The 27,746-nt window shown below is 45.1% G+C and overlaps 1 protein-coding gene across 1 annotated transcript in view; it reads left to right on the top strand.

The window, feature by feature from the left end:
• Positions 1–8,276, top strand: part of LOC138286513 (eosinophil peroxidase-like) — a 122,743-nt gene extending 114,467 nt beyond the window's left edge. Inside the window, exon 14 of the mRNA XM_069226866.1 lies at positions 6,743–8,276. Coding sequence (XP_069082967.1) covers positions 6,743–6,765 — 23 coding nt within the window. The 3' untranslated portion in view covers positions 6,766–8,276. The remainder of the gene's footprint in view (positions 1–6,742) is intronic.
• Positions 8,277–27,746: the final 19,470 nt, after the last annotated feature.

Raw genomic sequence — 27,746 nt, forward strand, 5'->3', positions numbered from 1 at the left:
GTTCTAAGCAGAGGTTGCATGGGTGGAGACACACAGCAGCAAGTGTTGTGGAGTTACAAAAAGTACATGCAGAGAAGGCAGGGAACTCTTAGGAACAAATCAGGACACAAAAAAGGGCTAGCACAGGATGATACAAAAGGACTGCCAGGGGGATGGGGACATGTAGGGGCTCCAAGGGACAGTGGCACAACAAGTGGTTGCAGGAGAAATGGCAGCACAAGCGGATTAAGGAGGGGCAGAAGACATGCTTCAGGGTGGTTTAGGGGCACCGAGGAGAGCAGGGTAGGGTGCCACTATGTGACTTTATGCAGTCGATGAGACATAACAGCTGTTGGGGGCTGGGAGCACACAAAGCAGGAGCAGGAGAGCAGAGGCTCACATCGGGAGAGGCTGCAGCTTCATTGCAGTGTGGCACATATGACCAATGGGGGAGGGGTAGGAAGAGGAAGACAGAGGGACCGCAGGAAAGCCGAGCTACATAGAGGGGAGATGGGGACATGCAAATCTTGCAGGGGGAGGGGGGCAAAGGGGACCCAGAGAGCTGAATGGGAAGGTGTCCATTCAGAGGAGTGACAGGACCTGCATGGGCCCTTAGAGGGGCACAGAGAGGGCCGGCATGAAGAGGCACAATTAAGGGCTGCAAAAAGCACACGCGGGAAAGGCAGGGAATTCAGCAGGGGTTGCAGGATGAGGTGTGGCACACAAAGGGCCAGCTAGGGTTGGGCAGGCTGGCACATGGGCTGCAAGGAGAGTTGGGACACATAAGGGCAGCTGAAGGGGTTGAGTTGTAGGGCCACAATATGAAGAAACAAGGGAGGCAAAGATAATGCAGAATGTGTGTTGGGGTTGTAGATGGCTGCTCCCAATTCTTCAATCCCTGACTTTTCAGAAAAGCACACATTACAGAAGGTGGGCCTATACATTGATCTCACTTGTTTCACATTTCTGTTTAAATGGAAGGCAGACTTCAAGCATCTCCGTGAGCCAAGCTTGTTGTGAGGTGCATTTAATGTGCTGTTGGGTCTGTGAAATTGTACATAAAACACCCATTACGTCTATGCATGTTACATTCGGTATTGAAAACACAACACTGGCACACTGTTGTTAAACAGGCAGTGATAGGAAACATGCATGAATGGAACTTGTACTTGGGGCTATTTTGAGTTGATTTGGGACACTCTTCGACACTGAAGTTATTTGTTGGATTTCAGGGGCACTGTACGATGAGACAGAAAGTCTGTTGTGGGATTCTGCAACAGATGTTAGCGTACTGCTAGTGCCCTTATCCACGAATCCATGGATGCCTCTACAAATGCACCAAATAAAATAATTGACAGTCAGTCAAATAATAAAGTCAAGTCAAGTTGCCAACCTTGCTGGACCGAATATTTTTTTTTTTCAATGATCAGACATTTTAACAAGTAATCCTTAATATTGGGAAGTAACCATCACTCATATTGAAAATGCCCGTCTCAGGCACCACCTACGCTAAAAATACCAGCCCTCACTTAACAGCAATGATAGAAGGTGTGACCGCTGTGAATCACCGCCACATCCCCCATGTTATTGAAGTAATCCAAGCAGATGGTGAACAAGGCACGGATTGGCATCTTTGAACACTAGCACGGTTAACGCACTAAACACACTTCAATGCAGTCCTTTACCGCTTTTTCTCACTGCTTTAGAATCTCAGATTTGTATTTCTTCACCATCCTGTCAGCGCGCACGCGTAGTGCAGGTTTGCCGGTTAGTAAGGTATTTCAGAGGTCACGGAAAAGGACACAGGTAAGAGAAACAGGATTGGATCTGCATGATAGAACACTAGTTCAAGAGACACAAAATTCAAAGTGCAATTAGTGGTTCAACCATTTGACACCTATGACTTTGGAAGCGTTTTATCTAACTATGCCTCAATTATTTCAGTGCAATTTAAAGAGGTATCTATAGTCATATGTTTGAGCTGCTGGCTGTGGGGCAGGACAGAGGATGTGGTGTAATGGCCAGAACTGCCAACCTTTGAGCTGGGGAGCCGGGTTCGAGTCTTGGTGTGGGTTCAGCATCCTGTACAAGCACACTTGAAGTGCGTGCTGACACAAAAAGATCACTTTGTGACAAACTGAAATATATGTGCAAAGGCAGCAATAAAACTAAGACCCATATTTATACTTTTTTGCGCCGCATTTGCGTCGTTTTTTGTCACAAAATCGGCGAAAACGTACAAAATACAATTGTATTTTGTAAGTTTGCGCCGCATTTGCGTAAAAAAAAACGACGCAAATGCGGCGCTAAAAAAGTATAAATATGGGCCTAAGTATCATTACTGCAGGCTAATATGGCATGTTTTTGGGATGATTGCATTAAGCATGTGTACTTTCTCCTCTGTCACAACTGAACACTAAAACAACAACAGTGCTGGAGAAGCATATTTTGTAGCACTGTGGTATTCCTGCACTCAGTCATGTTTGGACATGTCAGAAGCTCATACATATCAATTAGATAAGACAGGCATTTAAGTTACGTGCCAAGAACAAGAAACACAAATCTTGGCTTTTCTTTATAGGAAGACAAAGGATGTTGTGTGTTGTCAGTTGCAACACCGTAGTACCTGCAATCACTGAGTCAGGAAATGTATAATAATAAACAAGTGACAGCCTCTGATGCAGGGCTCCCGCTGGCTGCTGGTGCTTCAGGAGTTACTCCGTTTGCAAACAAAAGGGAGCATGCAATGTAATGCTATTAGAGCATTGGCTTCCCAAACAGCACGCAGAGGTGCTGACACTCTTAAAAGAAGTTCCACCAAAGCGAATGAAAACAGTACTTGGGCCATGGGATACTGATAAGAGAAACACACGAGGAACAACAGGAAAAAGTATGCTATAGCCAATAGAAACAAAGGAAAGGTAAGTGCAAGCACATGAACCAATGAAAAGCACGGGAGGGATGTAAGCCCCTTTTAAGATTTATATCAAATACAATAGATTTCACAAGCACAGCACAAGCATTGTGCAGGCGATCCTAAAAAAGGCCAAAAATAAGTTGTAAAAAGGAAGTCTTGTGCAACAAATCACTAACTAAGGCGGGCAGAATGTAAGTAAAAATGGAAGGCATCAACATTTCAAAAGCTCACTCAAGACTCTTCTATTTGGGTCAGGGGAAACATCTCAAAGTCTCAGCAAAGCATTTCAAAGAGGTAAGGGCATAGAGAGGAATACCTCTCAGAGCCCAAGGGGATCAGCATGCAATAATTGGCAAAAAGGACTCTGAATATTTCGGGTTCTGCTTCTGAACTAAGTGCAAGTGGGAAACGGTATATTAAAATCATAGAGCAAGACGATTTGTCAGTCCATCGTTCCACATGACGTTAAAGGTGTAACATGCAATAGAAAACAATCATGCGACTCAAACTGAAATATCAGTGAGGATTCTCAGGTTTGTCATGAGAATGCGGTCCATTTATGCTCTTCCATGCAAGATTGATACAGTTGTATACATTACCAGTCCACAGTCCTAAATGTTCCATCCTCAAGGACGACTTCCCAGACTAACTATGTGTAGAACAATAGACATCTATTACCAAGCTAGCATTCTCATGAGAACGAAATCTGAAAGAAAAGTTCACGTTAGCAAGATGACTAGACATTTTATGCACAGTCATGAATACAGGGCCTAACAGGCCTCACTTAGGCTAATGCAAGTGAATTAAAACATCACATTAAACCATGCAAATAAAACATTTCTAATATGCAAACTATAAATTCAGCATTAATTAACTTTCATTAGCATTCATGTAACAGTAACTTTAAACAAAATAACTCTCAATATGGCGTAGAACTACATTTCTCTATTTTTACATTTGGTTTTAAAACACTTCCCATTAAAAATCTAATATAATTTTAATGCAGACTATTAGTTTATACTCCGAAATATAACATAATAGCAGATTAATTCTTCAAATATGAAACTTAGGGCCAGATGTACGAAAATGCAATTTTGCATTTCTTAAATAGCGACTTCAAAGAAATTGCTGTTTAAGAAATGCAAAATGCTATGTACAAAGATACCGATTTCCTAATAGCGATTCCTACAAAGTAAGAATCAACATTAGGAAATCGGTATTAAGAAATCCCATTGCATTTGAGTTAATGGGCAAGTTTTGCATTTCCTAAACAGCGATTTGTTATTGAGAAATCGCTATTTAGGAAATACAAAACCAGGGATGGCAATCGGAAAAAGGCCCCCTTGGTGCACCTCAAAAATTGGGGTGCCCCTGTTGAGCACACATATACCTAAGGGGCATGTGTGTGTTCTATTGCAATTAAAAAATCATCTTGGGGCACTTTTTATAAATTGCACCTGGTTACCACCAACTTCAAGTCAGTGGTAATTGCATCTCCAAGATGCCCAAATCGCATTTTGGAAATGCATGGTACATCAGAATAGGAAATGCAAATCACTATTTGCATTTCCTATTCTGGGAATAGCAAATTGCAATTTCTACAGGGTATAAATCACAATTTGAGATTCCTTAAGAGCTTTGTACATTAGAAAAGCCCAGTTAGCATTTCTTAACGGCCCGAAATACCGATTTGGAGCGTAAGAAATGCAAACAGGCTTTGGCCCTTAATCTCTACACCAACTAGGTTTTGATAGCTAGTCTAGAGTGAATGCACACTAATATGGTTTCTCAGTGCATCACTTTAGAAATAACTATTGTACTTTGATTAACATAATGCACAAACTGTCACGTATAGACGATCACTGTGACATGAGGGACAGTACTAAAAGGTCTGCTACATCACTTTATTGTGATTTTAGGTAAATCCTCAATCAGTAAGGCCTGGGGCGAGGAGGACAGGTGAAGGGATAGTAAATGTATTACTTACTGGTAACCTTCATTATCCTGAGCCATAGTCCTTCTCATCCCAATCCTATACCCTGCCTTCCTTTTTTTGGCACCTCCACTCATTTTGATCAGCTTGCTACTAGCAGGCAATCTAGGAAGGGAGAAGGGTGGTTATACAGTATAGCAACATACATTAGGGAAAGGATTATGCTCTGTAGAGTGCATATTTTATAGAGTGAAGGAAAACTGTCCAAGGGTGGGACCTCTCCTCAAGCAGTGAGGACTGGGTTGATAAAGATTGTGGCTCAGGTTAATGAAGATTACTGGTGTGTAACATGTTGATGAACCCAAGAAAAAGTGACATGCTTTTTCCAGTAAATTTGGAGTTTGTGGGTCCCACCAAAATTCTGCTGTGTCAGAATCTGGTGCAAATTATTGTCACGACTTTCTGACTCTATAGTTTTTTTTATCAGAGTGCTGGCTGGAATCCAGATATCTGATCAGTGTTATTCCTGTCCCTGCACCAGCCACTGTAACTGGTGACCGGTTAAATAGAAGCCTGTCATTCACTGTCACCTTACATCTGCTTTCCTTTTTCACCTCCATTTTCTACCCAGTCTGTAAAATAGCCCAGTGGGTGGTTCACTTGTACCAGAGATCTATGTATAACATGGATCAAATGAGTAACTTTTGAAATAATACATACCAGAGCAATAATTCAGAAAATTCAGTTTATAGTGTGTTTGTGTGTTTCAAAAATGCCCTTCACCTTCAAGTTCTTCTTCCTCATCCTAGTCATATTTGAGAGCGTTTCCACCTCAGAGACAAAAAATATCAGAGTAGAAATTCTGAATTATAGAGCCACCCACCTTATTGGCATGCTACAAGAGGGCAAGCTATCCCAGCATTCTCCTGTTTTATTAATGTCTCCATCAGGAGGCAGAGATCTTCAGTAGCTGGCACACTTATGAGCACCATTCCTACTAGGGTTGCTTTGAGGGTTTGACAAGGCATTTCTATTCATAGAGGGGAGAATAATAGATTGGGGTCCAGAAGCCACTCAAAAAGGCTGGTGAGTGCAACAGCACTATGACCCGGCAACACTAATCTTACACTTGGAGCAGCATGCTCCTTGCCTGCTAATGTTCTCCATATTAACACAAGAATACTTCCAGATCCAGATCTTGGGCTGTAATAGCTCTTTACCGGGACAGAATTAATCCGCTCAACAAGGATAGTTCCCAGGGTATGAGGAAAGCACAAGCCATCCATAGGGCCGAGGACACCCTGTATCTGATCTCTCCCTTGCTTCTTGTCCCAACTGTACCCAGTGCTTAACAAAAACCTTCCAGAGGCGGTGGATGTGAATAAATGATCAGAAAGTGTCACCATTGGCCTATCAGTGACATTTCCCCTCTGCTGTAATGGCCTTCAGGAACCCTTCGGCTGGGCTTGAGGAAGAGGAGGAGGCCCTGACATGAAGATTTTTACAAAGCTTTTCCCTTCCCAGATATCTATCATCTTCTCAGAACTTAGCATTGTGACAAGGCAAAGTGTAAGAGTATTGTGTACTACCAATAAGTAATCTAGGCATCATTGGTATCTACCACTAACATTTCAGCTCCCCTCATCCGACCCTCATCGGCATTTAGTCTCATATATGCTACCTTCCTCATTCATACCCGCTTGTAAATTCACAAATATAATATAACCCACTTTTCCTTGCCTTCCCTCTGACACCTGTCTCTGTCACAGTCACACTCACACTAACCTTCTATATATACACCCCCCTCATTCCTTAACCTTACCTACCTCCCTTCTACACCCGCCTTCATTAAGCACTGGTTGTATTCACCCTCATTTTGTTTTTCTCTAGTAACATATATTTTTCTTCTGCAGAGGATGAGGATCCCAGCTTCTAGGAGCCTGCAGTATCCAGCCCGAAGCTCGCAAGACACTGAGCTTTTACTCTGGGCAATGAAGTCTTACCTGTGATACTAGAAGGTCCTTTAATTGATGCTCTATCTCTGTTGAGTGCCAGTGCTCTTAATTACAGATGGGGAAACTTCAATCCTACGTACTGTTCCTTGAAGAGAGCTTCATCCTGAAATCCTGCACTTGGAGAGATGTGTTTCTTGAGAGCTAAACTCAATTTAATAATGTATGAATGTATGGTGAGGTCTTCACCAAGATCCCACAAATGTTTAAAGAGATTTTAATACTGCAATCCTACCCTCAGTCTCAATGTGTACATGGGCCTTTATTATGTGATCCTGTGCTCCATAATAGTGTATGGAAAACCTTCTGCCTGGGAATGTACACCTAATCCTAGTATATGAAGAGACATTCATCCTGAGATCATAAACCGAATCCTAATATATGACGTTCATGCTAAGGTCACACATGTAGTACTAATGCTTGGAGGGACCTCAGGTCCTACACCTAATACAAGCGGTGGGAAAGACCTCCATCCTGCATTCTTATACCCAATCCTAGGGGTGGAGAGATCTTCATTCTGAGATTTTAACACCTAATTCTAGTGCTTGGAAAGCCCTTAATCTAGAGATCCTACTCTCAATCCTAGTGCATGGAGAGGCCTTCATCCTAGGATCTTACACCTTGTCTTAGTACTTGGAAAGACCTTCATCCAGAGATCCTACGCCAAACCATCGAGGGTGAAGAGACATGCATCCTTGAATTCTTCACCCCATCAAAATGTAAGGAGAAGCTTTCATGCTGTTGTCCTACATGGAGTCATGGCTCCTAGAAACTTTTACACTATTTAGAAATGTCAGTCCTCGGATTTTAGGATCAATCCTTGTTGCTGAAGAGACATTAATTATGAAATACACAAGAGCTTTGCCATGAGAGCCTGTGCTCAGTCCTTTCCCTTGTCAAAATTGCCATGTAGTAATCCTAGTCCTTAGTCTGACCATGTGTCTCACAATCCATTAAGCAGCAAGGCTACACTCCTCAACTCCACCCGAAAACCTCTGCATCATTTGTGTGAGTGGGGGATGACCATGTTTAGCCACTTGTAGAATCTCAAAGGATGTGCCTCATGTAGTTCACATGATTTGACTCCTATTCTAGGACAAAAGGGCACCTAGAATACCCTCAGGTAGGCCAGAGGAAAAATCTGTATCAGATGCTTTTTAAAATATCATGAATTCAGAAGGTCCTGCAAGCCTGTCTCTAGTACTGTGATAATGAAAGTCATATGTTTTCCTAAAGCTTATAGTGCTCCCCTTCCTAGTTTATTATGAGTTATTGCCATGAGCTGAATCTGGAAGAACTCATCCCCGTACTACTAGTATTCATGCTCAGCTATTTGCTTTGCAGTGTATTCGAGGTATGTTGTGTGAACATTGCCATTGTTGCATGCCTTTCAACTTAACGTCTATTTTTATTAATAAATGTTTATTGAGTTTGATTTGTTTCTATTTCTGTTTCTATTTTCTATGAGACATGGGAAAATATAAGGATCAGTGCTTGTTTGGTGGCGTGTTGTCAATAGGTTGGCTTTGGGAGAGCTATTTCCTTATTGGTTGTTGGGCCAAAGAGTGTACGTAAGTATGAGACCTACTTAGGAAATGTTTACTAGTTGGCTGTGTTGTTCTAGACAGAGCATATGTTTGCCTGCCAGATGCTTGGGCGACTTTGTCAGTCCTCACAATGAGCCTGCACCTGTGCCTGAATCAGCTAGAAGATAGATGCTGGCAAGGGGACTCCACCACACTGAATGTACTATTACTCTGTCCTGCGGCAGCTGCTTCTGTGGCACCGTTCACGACAGAGGGCAACACGGCATGCACCCCCATCACAAGTTTATCTCTTTTTTAGGTCTTCTCCTTTCTGAACTACATTGCTGTACTATCTAGCTCATGTGCCACAAACGTACTCAGGGCTGAAGCCAGTAGTTCCTTTTCTGCTCCTGTAGCCCTCTCCAGGCAGCAGCAGAGTTGGTTAGTGTGATGTGAGGGACTGGTCACTCCTCAATCACCGGCACTGCACCTACTGCGTCTTGGACTTCATGCAAGACTGCCCCTCCACCCACTGAACAGAGGCACAATGACTTGACTGTGTTGTCTATACAGAGCCACATGCAAGGCTGCGTCCTATGTAGGAGTGCCTCCTTTGCGCAGGACCCATGGTCATGTAGCACTAGTAGGCTCCACCACCTTCTCACGCCTACTTTTAGGTTGAGCACTTTATCTGATAATCGGTTCCCTGGTGATTGCTGGGCAAAAGATTTTAACCTTCCGTTCCCTGCTCCATGTGAGCAGGCTGCCAGTACGCTACCCGTAGTGTGTGTAGAGAGAAGTATGCATTGTTAGTGTTGTTCTCTAAGGGAGGAAAGCCTGCCCTGCTGTTGCCCATAATGTGTTTGATCTGTAGGTGTTGAGCGTAAGGCGAAAAGTCCTCTGCTACTCCTGTGACCCACTATAGGCCAATAAATTACTACGCAATGCATTGCTGCGTCCCATGCTCTGCATTGCAGCTGTCCACTCCACTCCCATGAGAGCTAGTGTATGTCTGATCCTGACTGAAATCCTTTCAAAGGGCATAGTGCAGTGGTGTCAGTGCAAGGTTCCTGTCACAGGCCACTAAAGCAGTGAAATGAGAGCTTTCACTGTGAGAATGTCACATTTATAAATTCTTAAAGCACTCTGGTGCTTTGTCCTGCACAAATACTGGCCTTGGAAAAATAACTTTGTTTAATACCTACAAATATATCTCCATTTATGGAATTTGTATTGCACAGAATAATTATTTAGTCATGCCGCTCCTAATTTGTTGCCCTCGCGCTCAGTCACACATTATTCAATTTGTCTGACCTTTTAACATTTAAAGGGCTGTTTGATAGATCAGGACTGTGTATGCATCTTTAAAGACAAGAGCCATAAACACAAATCACTAGAAAATCTACACAAGAAAATGTACAGTGGCTAATCCAGAGAGGAAACAAGATCTCAAGGTGCTAACCATGATGGTTTATCTAAAATTCAAGAATGATTACAGAAGGCAAAAAGATATTGGCTAGTCAATCAATTCAAAATTCTCATAATGCAGATAACTTTGGCAGCAGAAATGAAGGCCGAATCTATTCAAATGCCAGTACTGATTTAGGTCTACAACACAGCAAAATAAGAGTCAAGGAGCATTTGTCATAAAGACTGCTCAATATAAGCTAGAGAAAGGAAATCTGAAAAATATTCTAAGTACAGGTAATAATAGCAGACCAACATGGAGTCTGCTCTTTAAGGGGACCAGGAAAAAAATGATAATAGTAAAGGCTTGAGCTGAAGTCTGCTGCTAAGAAAAGCAAGTGAAAATTGTGGCTTGCCTCCCAAATGACACTTTTAGACAAAGTAAATCAGACAATCACTGTGTTATCAAGAATATTACCTCACACAACCCAATATTAGAACACTAAACATATCAACTTGTAAAATGATTGTTACAGAACAAGCAAGACCATAGAATTTACTGAATTTGATACAATTGCATAAGCAATGAAGCTCACACGTGAGCTCCTCAGTGCACAGGCTGGGGGGGACAAGTTAGTGTCACACTCTGTGCCTCACAAGCATTAAAAAGGTGCCGTTTTAAAAACACAGCATACTATTTTTTTTTTAAACATCTTTTTATGAAAGTGTTAATCAGTACAGTACATTGCCAACGAATACAATCAACAAATATACCTTGGTCAGAAGTAGCAGTTTTCATTGGCAAGATCATGTCTGAATAAGATATCAAATCAGTTGTCAAACCTTCTATTCACATCATGCCCCATTGCCCCCTACAGAACTAGAATCCTTATGGTAAGGCCTCCTCACCCGACCAACCCCCTTATTCTTCCCTAGACCCCCCTCACAGTCCTCTCTACCCACCCCGTAGTGACCAAATCTTGTCAAATTTCTGGGGCAGCCCCTGCTTTGATAGACCACTTGTTTCTGCATGGTGACACCAATCCATATGTTCCTCCTGGGTCAGGACGCCTAACAGCCCAGATTCCCCTCAGGCTCGGGCAATATCTCTTTTGGCTAGCCCCGCCGCTAGCCTCAGCCAAGTCTTCTGATGTCTCGGCCCGGTCTCCTCCCCCGAGATCTGTAGCATCAACCACTGGGCATCCCCAGGGATTGAGAGTCCTTTGACTTGGTACATGATATGTACCACTATTCCCCCAAACTGTTGTATTATCGGGCAGACCCATAGAATGTGGAAGAATGTCCCCACCTCCGCACACCCTCTTTTATATAGGTCTGAATCCCCATGGCCCATGCAGTACAGGAGGGGTCTAGAATAGTATGACCTGTGGAGGATTCGCAATTGCACGAAGCAAAACCTCGCCTGGATTACCACCTCTCTAGGGCTCTGGAGGGTGTCCTGCCAGTCAATTCGGCCTACATCTCACTCCCATACCTCCCGGAGAGGCTGCCAGGGTCAGGGGAGTTATTCATTAATTTCCTATAGATTAGGGAAATCGCTTTCTCCTGCATAGGGTCCATTAGTAATCTATCCTCCAGCAGGGAGAAGTCGGGAATCTGTTCCCCTACATGCAGATGCCTCCTGAGTGCATGGTCCAGTTGGATGTATTTAAAGCTCTTGGAGAGCCCCAATTCATATTCATTCTGTAGGTCCGCCAGAGATATCAGCAAACCACCCTTCCAGATATCCCAGAGTAATGTAATAATCTGTCTATGGACCGGTGGGGTCTTGTGACGTATAGGAGAATATCATTAGCGTACAGGGATATCTGGGCCTCCCACCAGCTTCTTTCTGGTATGTCCCACACTAGTGGGTCTTGGTGTACCCATGTGGCCAGCGGCTCCAGTGCAAGGGCAAATAGCTGTGGCGATAAAGGGCAGCCCTGCCTAATTCCTCTATGGAGTGTAAAGGGGGGGGGGACAACACCCCATTCACTGTGACCCTTGCTTGCGGGTCAGTATATTGTGAATGAACCCAAGCACAAAATCCGGGGCCAAACCCCAGCCTGGTTAGGACAGCGTGGACATAAGGCCATTCAATACTGTCAAAGGCCATCCTGGCGTCCAGTGAGAGTACTGTAGCCTTCTCTGCACTGGGACCCCAGTAGTATGCAAGATCCCAGTGCTTTTGTGTGGCATAAAGCCTGTTTGATCCTTATGTATTAGCTTGGCCATATGTGGACGTAGTCTATTTACCAGAATCTTTGCCAATCCCTTGACCTCCAGGTTCAAAAGGGAGATGGGACAATATGAGCTGCAGGACTTTGGGGGCTTGCCTTCCTTATGCAGGACCACTGTGGTCACGAGCCTCTGATCCCCCGGAAGAACCTCCTCTACCCTAGCTGCCTGGAATATTTCCAACATATGGGGAGCCACTATATCCCTCATGCCTTTGAAGAGTTCTACTGGGAGCCCGTTAGGGCCCACTGCCTTCCCTGATGCAATCTCTCCCAAGGCCTGTTGTACTTCTTCCACTGTCAGCTCCTGATCTAGAAGCTCCTTATCGACCCCTGACAATTCCTCCAACGGGAGGTTTTGCAGCAGCTCCTCACAGTCCTCTCGTGTATTGGTCGTCTGGGAAGAGTATATCTGTTCATAACAGGTGGCAAAGGCCCCTGTTATAGCCTCACTTGTTGAGTGTCGTGTTCCCCCCTTGTCACAGATCTCTGCCACCCAGTTTCTGCTTCTATCCCTTTTTGCCAGCCATGCCAGAAATGTATTTGCCTTGTCCCCAACCTCATAAAGACGCCTTTGTGTAGCTAGCTCATGGGCTCATGCCTCATTGGTCCCTAGGTCCTGCATTTCTTGTTGTTTAAGTCGCAGTCTGTAGCATTGGTGCGGGTCAACCCCCCTTCCTACCCCAAGACAGAGACTTCCTTCTCCAGCATTGCGTATTTACTGTTCTGCTACTTTTTGTGGCCCCCAATTAATGCTTGAGTCTGTCCCCGGAGTACCGTCTTGAATGCCTCCAAGAGTGTACTTGCTTAGTCTACTGTCCCACTATTTTCAGAAAAGTAGCGCTCTGCGCCCTCCCGTATCTTTTCAGAGAAGCCTTCCTCTCTCAACCACCAGGGATCTAGTCTGGGCATTTGTGTTGTGTCCCTAATTGTTCCACTTAGTGTAACATCAACTGGAGAATGATCAGAAATACTTTGCGCTAAATGGGTCGTCCCCTGGAAGTTGCCTACATCTGAGTGGTGGGTGAATAAGTAGTCTAGACATGAGAACCTTTTGTGAGATGCGGACAGAATGGTGCACTGCCTCACGCCTGGGTTATGGGCTCGCCACAAGTCTGTTAGCCCCATCAAATCTGTGAAGGATTTCAAAATGCTAACTCCCTCGACCCCTCCTTCTTGAGTCGGCCTATCATACTTCGGGTCTATGGTATCGTTCCTGTCCCTTCACCCCCGAAGATCAGAATCCCCCGGGGCAACTGCAACAGCAAAGTCCCAAGGGCTGTAAGGGTGTCTGAGTGTAGTCTCAGGGGAATGTACACAGAGCCTAAATTGAGGGTCCGTCTGTGCTAGGTTCCTGATCGGGCCACAAACCTGCTTAGGGGATCAGTCCAGATGGAACCAGGAATAAATGGTGCTGCCTTTCTTAGTAGGATTTCCACCCCTCTTGAGGCGGCAGTGAAGCCAGCATGTGGCAACATAAAATACCTCATTCTATCCAGGGCTTTATGGTGATTGCCCTTCAGATGAGTTTCCTGTATGAAATCTAAGGGGGTCATTCCGCCGCCCGCCAAAGTCCCGCCATCAGAATACCGCTGCGCGGTCAAAAGACCGCCGCGGTAATTCTGAGTTTCCCACTGGGCGGGCGGGCGACCGCCAGAAGGCCGCCCGCCCGCCCAGCGGGAAACCCCCTTCCACGAGGATGCCGGCTCCGAATGGAGCCGGCGGAGTGGAAAGGGTGCGACGGGTGCAGTTGCACCCGTCGCGATTTTCAGTGTCTGCTATGCAGACACTGAAAATCTTTGTGGGGCCCTGTTAGGGGGCCCCTGCAGTGCCCATGCCAATGGGCATGGGCACTGCAGGGACCCCCAGGCGCCCCACAACACCCGTTCCCGCCAGCCAGGTTCTGGCGGTCAAAACCGCCAGAACCAGGCTGGCGGGAAGGGGGTCGGAATCCCCATGGCGGCGCTGCCTGCAGCGCCGCCATGGAGGACTCCTCAGGCCAGGGGAAAACCGGCGGGAAACCACCGGTTTCCCTTTTCTGACCGCGGCTTTACCGCCGCGGTCAGAATTGGCCTGGATGCACCGCCAGCTTGTTGGCGGTGCATCCGCGGTCCCCGGCGGAATGACCCCCTAAGTCTGGTGTATGTCTATTGAGAAACTGCAGGACGAAAGTGCATTTAATTTTGTTGCCTAGGCCATTTATGTTCCACGTCATGACCTTTAATGGCAAAGAGTTACTGGTTGTCATGTCGGGTCTAATACTTTCGTAACCTGAGGCTATTGGCCTCTGTTGAACCTGTTAGGGGCTGCACAGTCTTTCTAGACTCATATGCTCCCTTGTCTAGGAAGAGCCTTGCTTAGGACTCCCTCCCCTCCCCCCGGGGGGGGGCTCTTTTCGATTCTGGTCCCATGGCACCCCTGGAGGACTCCGCCCCACATTCTTGAAACTGTTTAATTCTAGGGCTCACTCCTTTCCATTTCTCCTGGGGTGTCATGGTCTTGGGATGGTCGGGAGAAGCCAGCCCACTGCTGGGTTCTCATGTGTGCATCTTTCCCTCTCTCACGGGCTCACCGACCTCCCTGATGCCAGCCTTCAATCTAGTCCCATGCATCCACTAGTGCAGTAACGTACCAGGATTTGCCCTCCACTATTACATGGAGCTTTGCTGGGAAAAGCATCATATATTTAAGTTCCCTAGCTCACAATGCTTTTTTAACTTCATCGAAAGTACGGCGTTGCTTCTGGACTTGAGATGTATAGTCTGGAAAAAACTTAATGACAACATTTTTGTAGTGCAAGTCCCAATGGATGCAAGCCACCTGTAGAATGGCATCTTGATCTCAGTGATTAAAGATTCTAGCAATGATTGTTCTTGGGGGAGCCCCCGGCCTTGGAGGTGGAATTGGCATCCGGTGCACCCTTTCCACTGAGAAGAAGTTTGATAACTGCTTTGGGCAGAGGGTTTTCAGTAAAAGGTCATCAAGAAAGAGCTCCACACATGCCCCCTCCGCCCTTTCCCCCAACCACCCTGATATTGTTCCATCTTGCGCGGCCTTCCTGGTCCTCCCGCTTGGGCGCCAGTGTTTTTTGCTGCGTGGTGAGACTACTAGGCATACTCTTGAGCACATATTAAGCTCTGCTACTAAACACAGTAAGAACATTACATTTACATCTCATTAGTAGTAATTTAAAACCAAAATTATTAGTTGTGGGATCCTCTTCCATATAACCATGGATGCAATCTTTCATTTACCCATTGACTCATATTTGCGTTCACCCATTTATATTATCACACAAATACATCTGCCAACGAATGAAGAACCACTGTTAACTCAAAAAGCCAGATTTATTGGATTTGTCAATGCTGATTTATCTTTTAATATGAAAATTCAAAAGCAGAGTGAGATGTCACATGCTTCCCAGGTATTAGATCCCTTGTATAGCGCAGTGAGTATGAGCTCTATTGAGGTGCCTGAGGGCAGCCAGCATGTGTTTACACCAGAAACTGAGCGGCGCTGTAGAACAGGTGTGTGATGTACACCACATTTATCTTTAGTGATGCTAACAAGGAGGAAATGTGATGTGCAGTGAAGCAGTCACAGACCAGCAGATGGCTGGGTGAGTCCTTAATGCAGCTGAATGGGCATTAGTCTGGTAAAGTTAAAGACCAGAGACGTTATCTAAAAATCCAGACCAACATGTAATGCAAGTAGATGTTCCTACACATCTGTTTCTTAATCATTTCTATTCATGGTCTGGAATCTCGCATTTCTGTCGATGATTCCCAAATGTTCTTTTCTTTTTCTGTTGTTCTCTACTTCTCTTCAGGGCCTTCCTGCTTGTGATAACTTCACCTGTTGTTAAATCGAAACCTACTGAAACATAGATTCAGTGAGACCTGCCTGATCTTTATCCTCCTTTAAAGTTCTACTGAAAGAACATTTTCTGACTCCCTCTGATCAGACTTACACAGACTGTTTCTATAGTTTTCTTTACATTGCCTTTGTACCATGTGTTTTGTATGTTTAAGCACTTTGAGGAAAAGCAATACAGTAGGTCAAATTAATACATTGATGTGCCTTTAAACTATTTTAAGCCCAAGCAGCTCTGGTGGACGAGCCCAAGTCGGGCAGGAGCAGCTGCTGTACTTAGTTCTAAAAAGAGAAATATGTTGCTCTCATTAGCAGCCATCCCCAAGGCCACTGCCAGCGTTTGTTGCCATACTCAAAGAGGACACTATGCTGATTAAATTCTGTGGAGCACTACAATCATTTGGACTTGTTCATAAGCGGCTTCAGCCCACAAACCTGGCAAGTGTCACGCACCTTGTGTTAGGCTCCCAGATATACCATTTCCTCATGCTGCTAAAAGGTCTCCAATATCTAACTTGAATCATCTGACAGCTTGTTTCTCAGTCTGTAGCTACAGCATCTCAGAGTTTGGCCCATTCCCTTTCTGGCACTACATTCAGTTAGAATCCCACTTATAGCAACGTGCCAGGTGCATGATGGCTCAGCCCTTGAGTATCAGAGAACCATCTAGATCTCAAGAAGCTCGGCATCGGCCACCATCCTTCACAATGACGGTCAGTCTCAAGCCTGCACTGGCTCTCATGTACCGCACAGCTCTGCCCAAAGCTCTGCCCAAAGCTGTCCCCAGTCTCACACGTTTGTGATCAATACATTCTGCAGCACTGTGAAGACTTGTCCCTCAGCAGTTCAGATCAGGTTTATTGTCCGACTAATTAAAATCATGACAATTAAAACAAAATGAGTAAAATAAGTATTTAAGCTACTGTACATATATGGCAAAATAGTCATGAGGTAATCATATTTGAAAATATGTGCAAGGTGATGCTAAAGTGCTTAACTTCTAACCAATACATTCCGCACAATACTTACAATCTTGTCTGATCATTGCAATCATCACAGGTAAGACAAATAGATAATATTATTGTTTACACCACTATACACATATAGTAGTTCAAGATTAATCATATACAAGGTAATGCTAAAGTGCTTAACTTCTAACCAATTCATTCCGCAAAATCCTAAAATTCTTGTTTCCTCATTACAATCCTTATTGTTTCCTATTAAAACAAAATGGTCAAATAATCGTTTAAGCCACCATGTGTCACGGTTCCGGGCGAGTCTGTCTGGACTCTGGGCGAAGCACCCCTGGAGCTCACAGAATATCTCCCTCTGGAGGTAGTGTACCAAAGCAGAAGAGCAGCTAAAGGCATACACTGGGAATGAACAGCTATGGTAAGGCACAGAAACAGGATAGAAGGCAGAGAAACCTTACTGTGAACAAATAGGGAATGGATCAGTAATGGACAACCATGCTGGGGTTACCACTAAGGTTGTACACAGGTAAGGCTCAGAACTTCCCACATCAACAGGGAACATCAATGCCTCTGTGCAGATTACTCTTACAGATAGTCACCCCACAAGCCCCATAGAAAGGAGACAGCAGAAGTGATTCTGTCTCAGGACCCTTCAGGCACAAACAAGGATAGTACTTACAAACACGAGACAAGCCCTCGTGGATCCAGCTGGAGACACAGTGGCAATTCCTGAAAAACAGTAATAGCACACTGTCACAGTTAGGTACTTAAGACTACATCTAACACTAGACAAAGTATGGGTAGGAATTGCCTCCTGGAAACCAGGAGCCAACCCGAGTACAAAGGAAAACACAGGTAAGGCCTGATAGTACACTTACCAGACACAACAACCTAAGAGGAAATAGAAACAAAAGGAGCAAACTAGGAGGCAAAAGCAGGAATAGGGAACAGGCTCAGGCTGAAGCAAAGCAGGAACAGGACTGTAAAAAAGGGAGCAGGCTGTGGCTGAAACAAGCAGGAACAAGGCTGAGAAACAGGGAACAGGATCTGGCTGTAGCAAACAGGAACAAAGCTGAGAAACAGGGAGCAGGCTCTAGCTGAAGCAAGCAGGAAGAGGGATGGGAAGCAGAGAGCAGGCACTGACTGATGCAAGCAAGAACAAGACTGGAACACAGGTAGCTGGAACAAGCAGGAACAGGACTGGAAAACGGAGCAGACTCTGGCTGAAGCAATCAGGAACAAGGCTGAGAAACAGGGAGCAGGCTCTGGCTGAAGCAAGCAGGAACAGGGCTGGGAAATAGAGAGCAGGCTCTGACTGAAGCAAGCAAGAGCAGGACTGGAACACAGGGAGCTGGAACAAGCAGGAACAGGACTGGGAAACAGAAAGCAGGTTCAGGCTGAAGCAAAGCAGGAACAGGACTGGAACAAAAGCCAACAAGACGTCTGGTACACAAAGGAAATAAACTCCAATGCACGATGAGGAGCTTCAGGAAATTGCAGCTTATAAGCAGTTCCAGGCAGCAGGAAGCCCTGGGTGGAGTCACATGACTGGGCTGCACAACAGCGATCACAGGTGTGTGCAGTTCCAGTCTCTCACAAGTCCTAGAGAAGAGAATCCAGTAAGGAACAACAGGACTATTCCCATAGGAAACAATGGACATCAGATTACAGGTCTTACCGACTACCAGGCAGTTCATTATGGGACCTGAAGTCCATGGAAGCAAATGTAGATCTTCAATAGCATACCATATCGAAAACAGAAGCAAACAGGAGTCAGAAAGGGACTCTGGATGAGTGTTCATGGTGACTTCCAGGCTACAGTGCCCCCTAGAGATGGGACGACAGAGTCGTAACACCATGCTAAAGGGCTTAACTTTTAACCAATTCATTCAAAACAATGCAGACATACTTAACATTTATAACTCTTGGTTGAGCATGTGCAAATCATTCTCGGCTATCAATGCAAGAAGCCTTAAGTGCCTAACATTAAATTGTCATCTTTTAGCTTCATTAACTATATCTGTTTGTTCCATAGGGCATAATTAACTTGTGTATAAGAACCAGTAAAAGGAAACCACATACAAAATAGTGGACTTTTAAGATAAAGATGTAACATTCCTTCTGCCTCGGTCAGAAACGTAACAAACTGGCAAATGGAAGGAATTGATGTGCCTGACAGACATAGCATTTAAAAGTGATTAAAGCTATTTCTGTTAATTTCTGGAGGCCTAGATATCTGTAAATCAAAGGTGTGGTAGCACACTCTCCAGGCACCAGCATACATAAAGTTGTTGTTTTCTTGCCAGCACGTATTTGTTAAAGATCCAGGATCAGATAAATAATAGGAGTGTAAACATTTTAAAAAGGCAGCATGTCTACTAGAACTTGTCCTTGAAGACCAAACTCCAATCAAATTTCTGCCCAGAATATGTTCTTAGGAATTATTCAGACATATTTCATCGCTTTAATTTGCAATAGGTCCAGTAGATTGGCGTTCCTCCTTCTTAAAATGTCTGAACCATAGGTTAGTGCCGTGGTCAATTTAGTGGCCATTATTTTCACCACAAGTTCACCTTAATTTATCTCCTATTGATTTAAAAGCAAAAATGGGGCAGATGATTTGGCTCTTAATAGATTAAAATTACCTTTAAATGAAAAGTTATTATCAAAATAAAATGCCTAAGTATTTATAGCTCCTAACCGATTCAACAACCTTTCTCCTTACGTGCCAGGATCGAGATCTAGCCACAGATAACTCTATTGTCATTATTTTGTTTTTTTTAAATATTCAGTTCAAGATGATTCATTGAAATATATTCATCAAATGATTTGATTAATTGCTGTAGGCCTGTAGAGGTCTGACTGAGTAATATAGTGTCATCGGCGTATTGTAGATATTTTAGATGACAATGCGCATATTTGGGAGGGTGTGCTTTAATATTTGTCAGATGCTGGTGCAGATCCAACAAGAAGAGTTAAAATAAACACGGCTCAAGCACACATTCTTGCTTTAAGCCATTGAATGTTTTAATTTGCTGTGTCAGACTAGTTCCATCCCATAGTTTGACCTGCACACAAGTATTTGTATAAAGGGGGATAATCAGATCACGTAATTTTCAAGGCACTCCCCATGCCACTAATTTTTCCATAGCAAGGCTTGTGGAACTGTGCCAAAAGCTGCTTTTAGATCAACAAAGGAAATATACACATTTTGCCTCTTAAGAATTGCACTCTCTGCCATCAGTGTTAGGGCCATCAAGTTGGTAGTTATTGACTGGCCCTTACGGAATCCTGATCGGTTGGAATTAAGTGCTGTGTTAGTGACCATTCCTCCAGTTCCTCCAATATACGAGGCAAAAACCTTTGCCTCAATATCTGTCCAAGCTGTGAGTTTAGTAATTTGTCAGATTTTCAGGGGGGCCGCATTTGTAGATAGGTTGTACAGTGCTCCCTTGCCATAAATCAGGAACTGATTTCGTTAGAAGAACCTCATTATATAGTGAAGTCAATACCTTCGCTGACAGCTCTGGGTTAGCTCTAAGGACGGATCTAAGGATCTAATCCACTTGAGAAGAGTAGAAGTTTCAAGTGTCCCTGTACTTGGTGACATTTTTATATCGACCACGTTATATGCGTTCTTGGAAAATTGTGTATTTCCATTGGCAGCACTTCCCGATTTTTCTCTACGTTTTCCTGGAGAAGAATTATACTGAAAGGATCTATATTCTGTGTAAGTTGCAACCCAGGACCCATGCAAGTTAGTGATGAAGTCTGCCCAGATATTTTATGTAATGTTTGCGCAGCTAGCCCTGTTACCACTATTTTCAAGGTCATTAATTATAGCCCAAAAAGCCTTGGTGTTATTTGACTTACTTGCAAATAGCAGCTTACCCCATAGTTCCAGGTGGTAAATATTTTTTGCATTCTGTAATGCTTGCTTATATGACCTCCTTAAAAACTGTCAGCTTCTTTTTAAGGAAGATGGAAAACTGCCCAGGTTGCTCTCTTTTGTTGGTACAGAATAGGCATAAATCACCTATTATTAGTTTTTATAAGGGCCCTTCTTATATTTTTGCAGAAAATTTCCTAATTAAGGATTTACAAATGGAATTCCATGTACCCACCATTGAGATTTCAGTGACACCATCAGGGCGGCCAGATTTAATTAGTGATTTGGCACGCCTCATTATTTTGTCCTGGTTGGTAGACTCCCAAACCAGTCTTTTGAAATTGTAGGAAGATGGTGTAGAACAATGCCTCTCATGGCATGGTTACCCCCTAACTTTTTGCCTTTTGTTGATGCTAGTTATGATTGAAAGTGTGCGGGACCCTGCCAACCAGACCCCAGCACCAGTGTTTCTTCCCTAAACTGTACCTTTGTTCCCACAATTGGCACAGCCCTGGCACACAGATAAGTCCCTTGTAAATGGTACCCCTGGTACCAAGGGCCCTGTGGCCAGGGAAGGTCTCTAAGGGCTACAGCATGTATTATGGCACCCTAGGCACCCCTCACTCAGCACATGCACACTGCCTCACAGCTTGTGTGTGCTGGTGTGGAGAAAATGACTAAGTCGACATGGCACTCCCCTCAGAGTGCCATGCCCACAGCCCACTGCCTGCGGCATAGGTAAGTCACCCCTCTAGCAGGCCTTAGAGATGCCCCCTGTATACCAGTCCAAATGCTAGTGTAAGGCTGACCAGTTCCTGCCAGCCTGCCACATCCAGACGGGTTTCTGGCCACATGGGGTGAGTGCCTTTGTCACTCTGTGGCCAGGAACAAAGCTTGCACTGGGTGGAGGTGCTTCTCACCTCCCACTGCAGGAACTGTAACACCTGGCGATGAGCCTCAAAGGCTCAAGCCTGGTGCTACAGCACCCCAAGGCACTCCAGCTAGTGAAGAAGCCCGCCCCTCCGGACACAGCCCCCACTTTTGGCTGCAAGTCTGGAGGAGATAATGAGAAAAACAAGGTGGAGTCATCCTCCAGCCAGGACAGACCCCAAGGTGTCCTGAGCTAAGGTGACCCCTGCCTTAGGAAATCCTCCATCTTGTTTTGGAGGATTCCCCCCAGTAGGATTAGGGATGTGCCCCCCTCCCCACAGGGAGGAAGCAGAAAGAGGGTGTAGCCACCCTCAAGGACAGTAGCCATTTAGTAGTATTTAGGGGCAACCCTGAACCCAGGAAAGCAGATTCCTGCAACCTGAAGAAAGAAGAAGGACTGCTGACCTGAAAGCCCCGCAGAGATGACGGAGACAACAACTGACTTGGCCCCGGCCTGTCTCCAGACTCAAAGAACCTGCACAGTGACGCATCCAGCGGGACCAGCAACCTATGAGGACTCAGAAGACTGACCTGCACCTAAAGGACCAAGAACCTCCCAAAGACAGCGGATCTGTCCAAAAACAGCAACAAGAAAACAACTTTAAAGAGACTCTCGCCTCATTCCGGAAGCGTGAGTCTTCACACTCTGCACCCGATGCCCCCGGCTCGAGTTCAGGACAACCAACACCGCAGAGAAGACCCCAGGTGTCTCCAAGGACATGGACACCCTGTGTCGACCTCCCTGCACCCCCACAGTGACACCTGCAGAGAGGATCCATAGGCTCCCCCTGACCGCGACTGCCTGGTAACAAAGGAACACTACGCCCGGACAAAACACTGCACCCGCAGCCCCTAGGACAGAGAGGAACCACCTACCAGTGCAGGAGTGACCAGTAGGCGACCCTCATCCTAGCCCAGTCGGTGGGTCGCCCGAGAAGCCCCCCTGTGCCCTGCCTGCATTGCCAGAGTGACCCCCGGGTCCCTCCATTGCTTTCAACGCAAAACCTGACACCTACTTTGCACACTGCACCCGGCCGCCCCTGTGCCACTGGGGGTGTGTTTTGTGTGCCTGTGTGTTTGCCACCTCCCCCCCAGTGCTCTACAAAACCCCCCTGGTCTGCTCCCCGAGGACGCAGGTACTTATCTGCTAGCAGACTGGAACCGGAGCACCCCTGTTATCCATAGGCGCCTATGTTGTTTGGGCCCTCCTTTGACCTCTGCACCTGACCGGCCCTGTGTTGCTGGTGCGGTGGTTTTGGGGTTGCCTTGAACCCCCAACGGTGGGCTGCCTATGCCCTGCAGATTGAACTTGTAAGTGCTTTACTTACCTGAGAAAATAACTATTACTTACCTCACCCAGGAACTGTTGATTTTTTCACTGTGTCCACTTTTAAAATAGCTTATTGCCATTTTTGCCAAAACTGTGTATACTACTGTTTTAATTCAAAGTTCCATGCTTACCTGTGTGAAGTACCTTCCTAAATTCTGAATCTTGTGGTTCTAAAATAAATTAAGAAAATAATATTTTTCTATATAAAAACCTATTGGCCTGGAGTTAAGTCTTTGAGTGTGTGTTCTCATTTATTGCCTGTGTGTGTACAACAAATGCTTAACACTACCCTCTGATAAGCCTACTGCTTGACCACACTACCACAAAATTTGGGCATTAGTATTACCTAATTTTGCCACTAACAACCTCTAAGGGGAACCCTTGGACTCTGTACACACTGTCTCTCACTTTGAGCCAACTTCCTACAGATGGCACTTGATGGAGAACCTGGGGCCTAATTTAAGGAAAGTGGTGCTGCACCCAGTGCAGCGCTACTTTCCTTTTGCCCCTTAGCACCCCCCTAACGCCACCATGTGTGCGACGTATCTGGCGCACCATGGCGGTATTTAGGGAACTAGCGTCAACATTTTTGACGCTAGTTCGGAGCTTTGCAGGAGTAGCGTAAAAAATTTTCACGTTAATCCTGCAAGGCCCATTGAGGCCCATTGTAAACAATGGTGTGCCTCCTTTTTAACGCCTGCCCTGAGCAGGTGTTAAAAGTGCCAAAAAAATGACACAAAGAAATCTCTTAAAAGTCTTTGCACCATTTCTTTGGCCTCCAATAACGGGGGAACACCCCCTTTGCATGCCTGGCACAGGCATAATGTAGCGCAAAGGGTTACAAAGTGGCGCAGTGCATGGATTTCGTGCAGCAATGCACATTAGTGTAAAAAAAATGATGCTAATGTGGCGCAAGGAAGCGCGAGGGGCTCTTAAATCTGCGCCTATATTTTTGCATACCGCAAACAGATAAATCTAAAGTTATCTCTTGGGGATTGTGGTCACTTTCTACTCATGGTACTATAGTATCTCCAACAATATCGGTGGCTAAGTCCTTCAAGATGATCGTATATTCTATTATGGTGCTATGTTTGGAGTTTTTAAATGTTGGTAAATTAAGTGTCTAGACCTTGACATCTAATTATGTGGCTATATATTTGATAGCCCTCCTTTGGCACGACCCTGTTGTGACGTACGGGTGGCATTAAGGGTCAAATCTTTGTAGCAAATGATTGTTGTACTTTGCTCTTCCCATGTTTCTTGTAACATCAGTATTTCAAAGTTCTGTAAGAAAATTATTGTCTCTGGATCTCCCAGCAACCTTACAAGGCCATGCACATTCCAGGAGCATGGTCTTGTGGGTATTTGCGGTTTGGCGGATTTGGTCAAGCATCAGTCTTCACTGTCTATTTTTGTTTTGGATGAGACTGACCGGAGCCGTGTTCAGTCCTCCATTAGAACTTTCCTCTTAGGGATTTGTTCGCAAATACGTGGGCTGGAAACTAGTTTTTATTGTGAGGCCTGACATTTTTGTTGGTTTAAAGAGAGGACCAATAGCACATTGTAAGAGGGGTCCGGTGTCAGAGCTATGGTTATAGTGGTAGACCTCCCTTCCCGTTTTGATGGCACTGAAGGGATCAGTAGTTTGAAAGAACATCTTTCTTGACCTCAGTTCCCCACACTGCGAAGTGTGATCTGCATTCAAATACTTTATTTGCAATTTCAGATTTTGACCATATGGCAAAGAGGAATTGGAGGGATCTTGCTTAAATTGGACGGACTCGAGGTTGTCTGACGTGAGATTCAATAGGACCGGGATTGAAGCTGTCAGTTTTAGGATAGTGCTTCGATTGAGAATAGCATGCAAACCTTTGGATTTGTATAAAGGGCAAAAGGTAATCTTGGTATTGTCAGTAGAGAAATTAATCTGGCTTGCACCTTCATATGACCTGCTAGAGTGCTCCTGGCCTGGGCTTGGACCTTTGATCGTTGGACTATTCAGGTTTCCCTGAAAGGGTGAGGTGAGCAGTGAAATAGCGAGGTCTCTTCCACTTTTAATTTCAGACCTATGGTGTTGATCAGTTTTGTTTGTGTCTGAGTTGGTTAAATTTACAGTAAATTAATTCTCTTTCACGGTTTTTTGGTCTAGAGCCATTAATGTTTTTGTGTGGCATTCCTCTTTATTTGCCGGTGGGGTTAGGCCTTTTTATTTCATGTTGTGCTTTAGCCATCCTGCTATTTGCTTCCAAAGTTGGAATTAATTACTTTTGCCTGATTGTGATATAAACAGTCGTACCCCATCTCTGCTGTTTTAAGCTGTGAGTGATTGTTGGTTTGGGTGTTAGATTTAAAAATAGGGTAGCGACCTTTGTGCTTTTCTTCAAACCTTGCATGTATAACTCTTTTCTTGGATTGATTCCAAGCTGTTTTTCGCCTTTTTCTTGCCCTTTTTATTAGGCTATTTGCGTACTAGGGCAGTTAGGTGAATTTGAATTACGTTGCTTTCTGACTCCCAGTAGCGGCTCGAGGGCCGCGGAAGGGGTGGAGCGTGGAGGCATCGGACGGGGGAGGCATGAGGGAATAAATATGAAATGTTATGAAAAAGTTTTTGAAAAAAATCTTACCTCCTCCACCGCTCTTCTGTCCCTCGATGCTCCTCTGCCTCTGCAGGCACAGGCTCCCAGCCTTCCTTGCACCAATCCTAACGCTGCAGGGTTGGAGAGAACCTACACTGCATGTGTGTTTGGCCGGCCCGAGACAGCCGGCCAAACACACATGCGCTGTGGAGGGGGAGTGCTGAGCACTCCCCCTCCTCAGTGCACGTCACTCCTGTGGCCCGCCCCTTTTAAAGAAAACAATAAAAAGCATAGTTTATTGTCCTTTTCTTTAAAAGATTTTCCAGCTGCCGCTGCTTGCAGGGGGGGGGGCGACGCTCCTCTGCCCAAACGGAGGAGCCGCCACTGCTGACTCCTCCACTAAGGGTGCCGTTTCAGCCTTTTTAGTCACAGAGACATTCTGAACATTAGACGTTTTGTCAATTTCCTGTGTCAGGATTTTTCCACTCAGCTAATGGTAAATTTGTGCAATATTGCAATCTTGGATTTGGTAAACAATTTGTCTCGTACCAAGGGTTAGTGATGGTATTCCTTCAGGCTTTGCACTTTGAAAAGAGGACATGTTTTTAAATCCGTCCATATAGCTCCTACTAATATTGGGAAATCTGAGACATTGTTTAAGATATGGGCACAGGTGCACATTACTAGTTGGTTCTTTGTGTCAAATTGTGCTGTGCATTTACAACAAAGTCTGTCTGTCAGTTTTTTTTTTTTTTTTTAAATATTTTTTTATTGATTTTATGTTTCAGATATGCAATACAGATTGTTCAATTTTCAACAACAGGATCACCCAGTGCAATATCTAGTATCTAAACCATTTAACAATCGCAAACCCCCCCAATAAACATGACACGGAACACTTCCAGTTTTACAGTATCATTTCTAGCTGTACCTGCCATGGGTTTATCATTTGTTATCTATCCTGTAGAGGTGTTCGCTCGTGACCAGTATGGATCCTATTTTGCGTGTGTAAGTTCCCTGGCTGACTAATGGGGGCTCCATTCAGATTGGTGAACGCGGGCGGTTACCCGGGTTTTGCTGCGCCCCGTGCATCGTTGGTAGTGCTGTGTCGGAGAGCTGGCAGGTTGTTGCTACAAGAGGGGGGGCAGGGGGTGGAGTGCATGTGCTGTGGTGCCCGGGCGCCCTGTGGGTTATATCTCTGTAATGGGGGAAGCAGAGAGATTTATATCGCAATTATTGCGGGTGTGTGTTCCCCAGTTCAAGGGGGCATCTCGTCGTTTTTGGCCTCCAATTTGGTTACCAAATTTTCCCAGGTAGTGCACCCTGTATATTGTCGCCCCTCGCGCACCATTCTTTTTAGTACCTGGCATTCAGTGCGAGCCCAACGTAGTATTAGAGAATGCCAAGATTTCCGATCAGGAGCTTTGGGGGCTTTCCAGTGTATCGCTATTAATCATTTGTACATTAAATAGGCTAGGTCTATAAACTTGTGTAGGTATCTTTGTTTTTTTGGTCTCTTTCTCAGTCCCAGTAGACAGGACCCGGGGTCTGCTATCAATGCGAGCCCCGTTAACTCGGATATCTCCCCTACCACCTCCGCCCAGGCAGTTTGTATATTAGGACAGTCCCATACCATGTGGTAGAAGGGTGCTGACAGTGCTTTGCATCTAGGGCATACTGGCTCGGAATCGGGGAACATTCGCTTTATCCTGGCTGGGGAAAGATATGTTTGATGCGTGAAATTGAATTGGGTGTACCTAAATCTGGGATTCCTTGACACGCCGCGGGTGTGGGACAAGACTTTTGGCCAGTCTGCTTGTGGGATCGGGGTGGGGAGTACAGCGTTCCATCTCCCCCAGGCTTTTTCCGCCTATGGCTCGGGAGTCTTGTTGAGGGTTTTGTATAGGCTGGATATTATTTTTATTTGGTCATTATGTTGAAAAAGTTGGTGGACCATGGGGGAAATCGCCGGTTCCGAAATACCTGCCCCCCATATTTTTCTAATTTCGTGACATAAGGCGTGGTATGTCAGGAACTGACCGGGGCTTATCTCCGCGAGGGCCTGGAGAGCCTCGAATGTCATTAATTTGCTGTGAGAAAACAGGGCTGATTGCAGAGGCCCCATAACTTTTTGCCCCCATTTTCCTCTTTTTGCTGGTGTTT

Source organism: Pleurodeles waltl, chromosome 3_2, assembly GCF_031143425.1.
Source record: "Pleurodeles waltl isolate 20211129_DDA chromosome 3_2, aPleWal1.hap1.20221129, whole genome shotgun sequence".
Lineage (NCBI taxonomy): Eukaryota > Metazoa > Chordata > Amphibia > Caudata > Salamandridae > Pleurodeles > Pleurodeles waltl.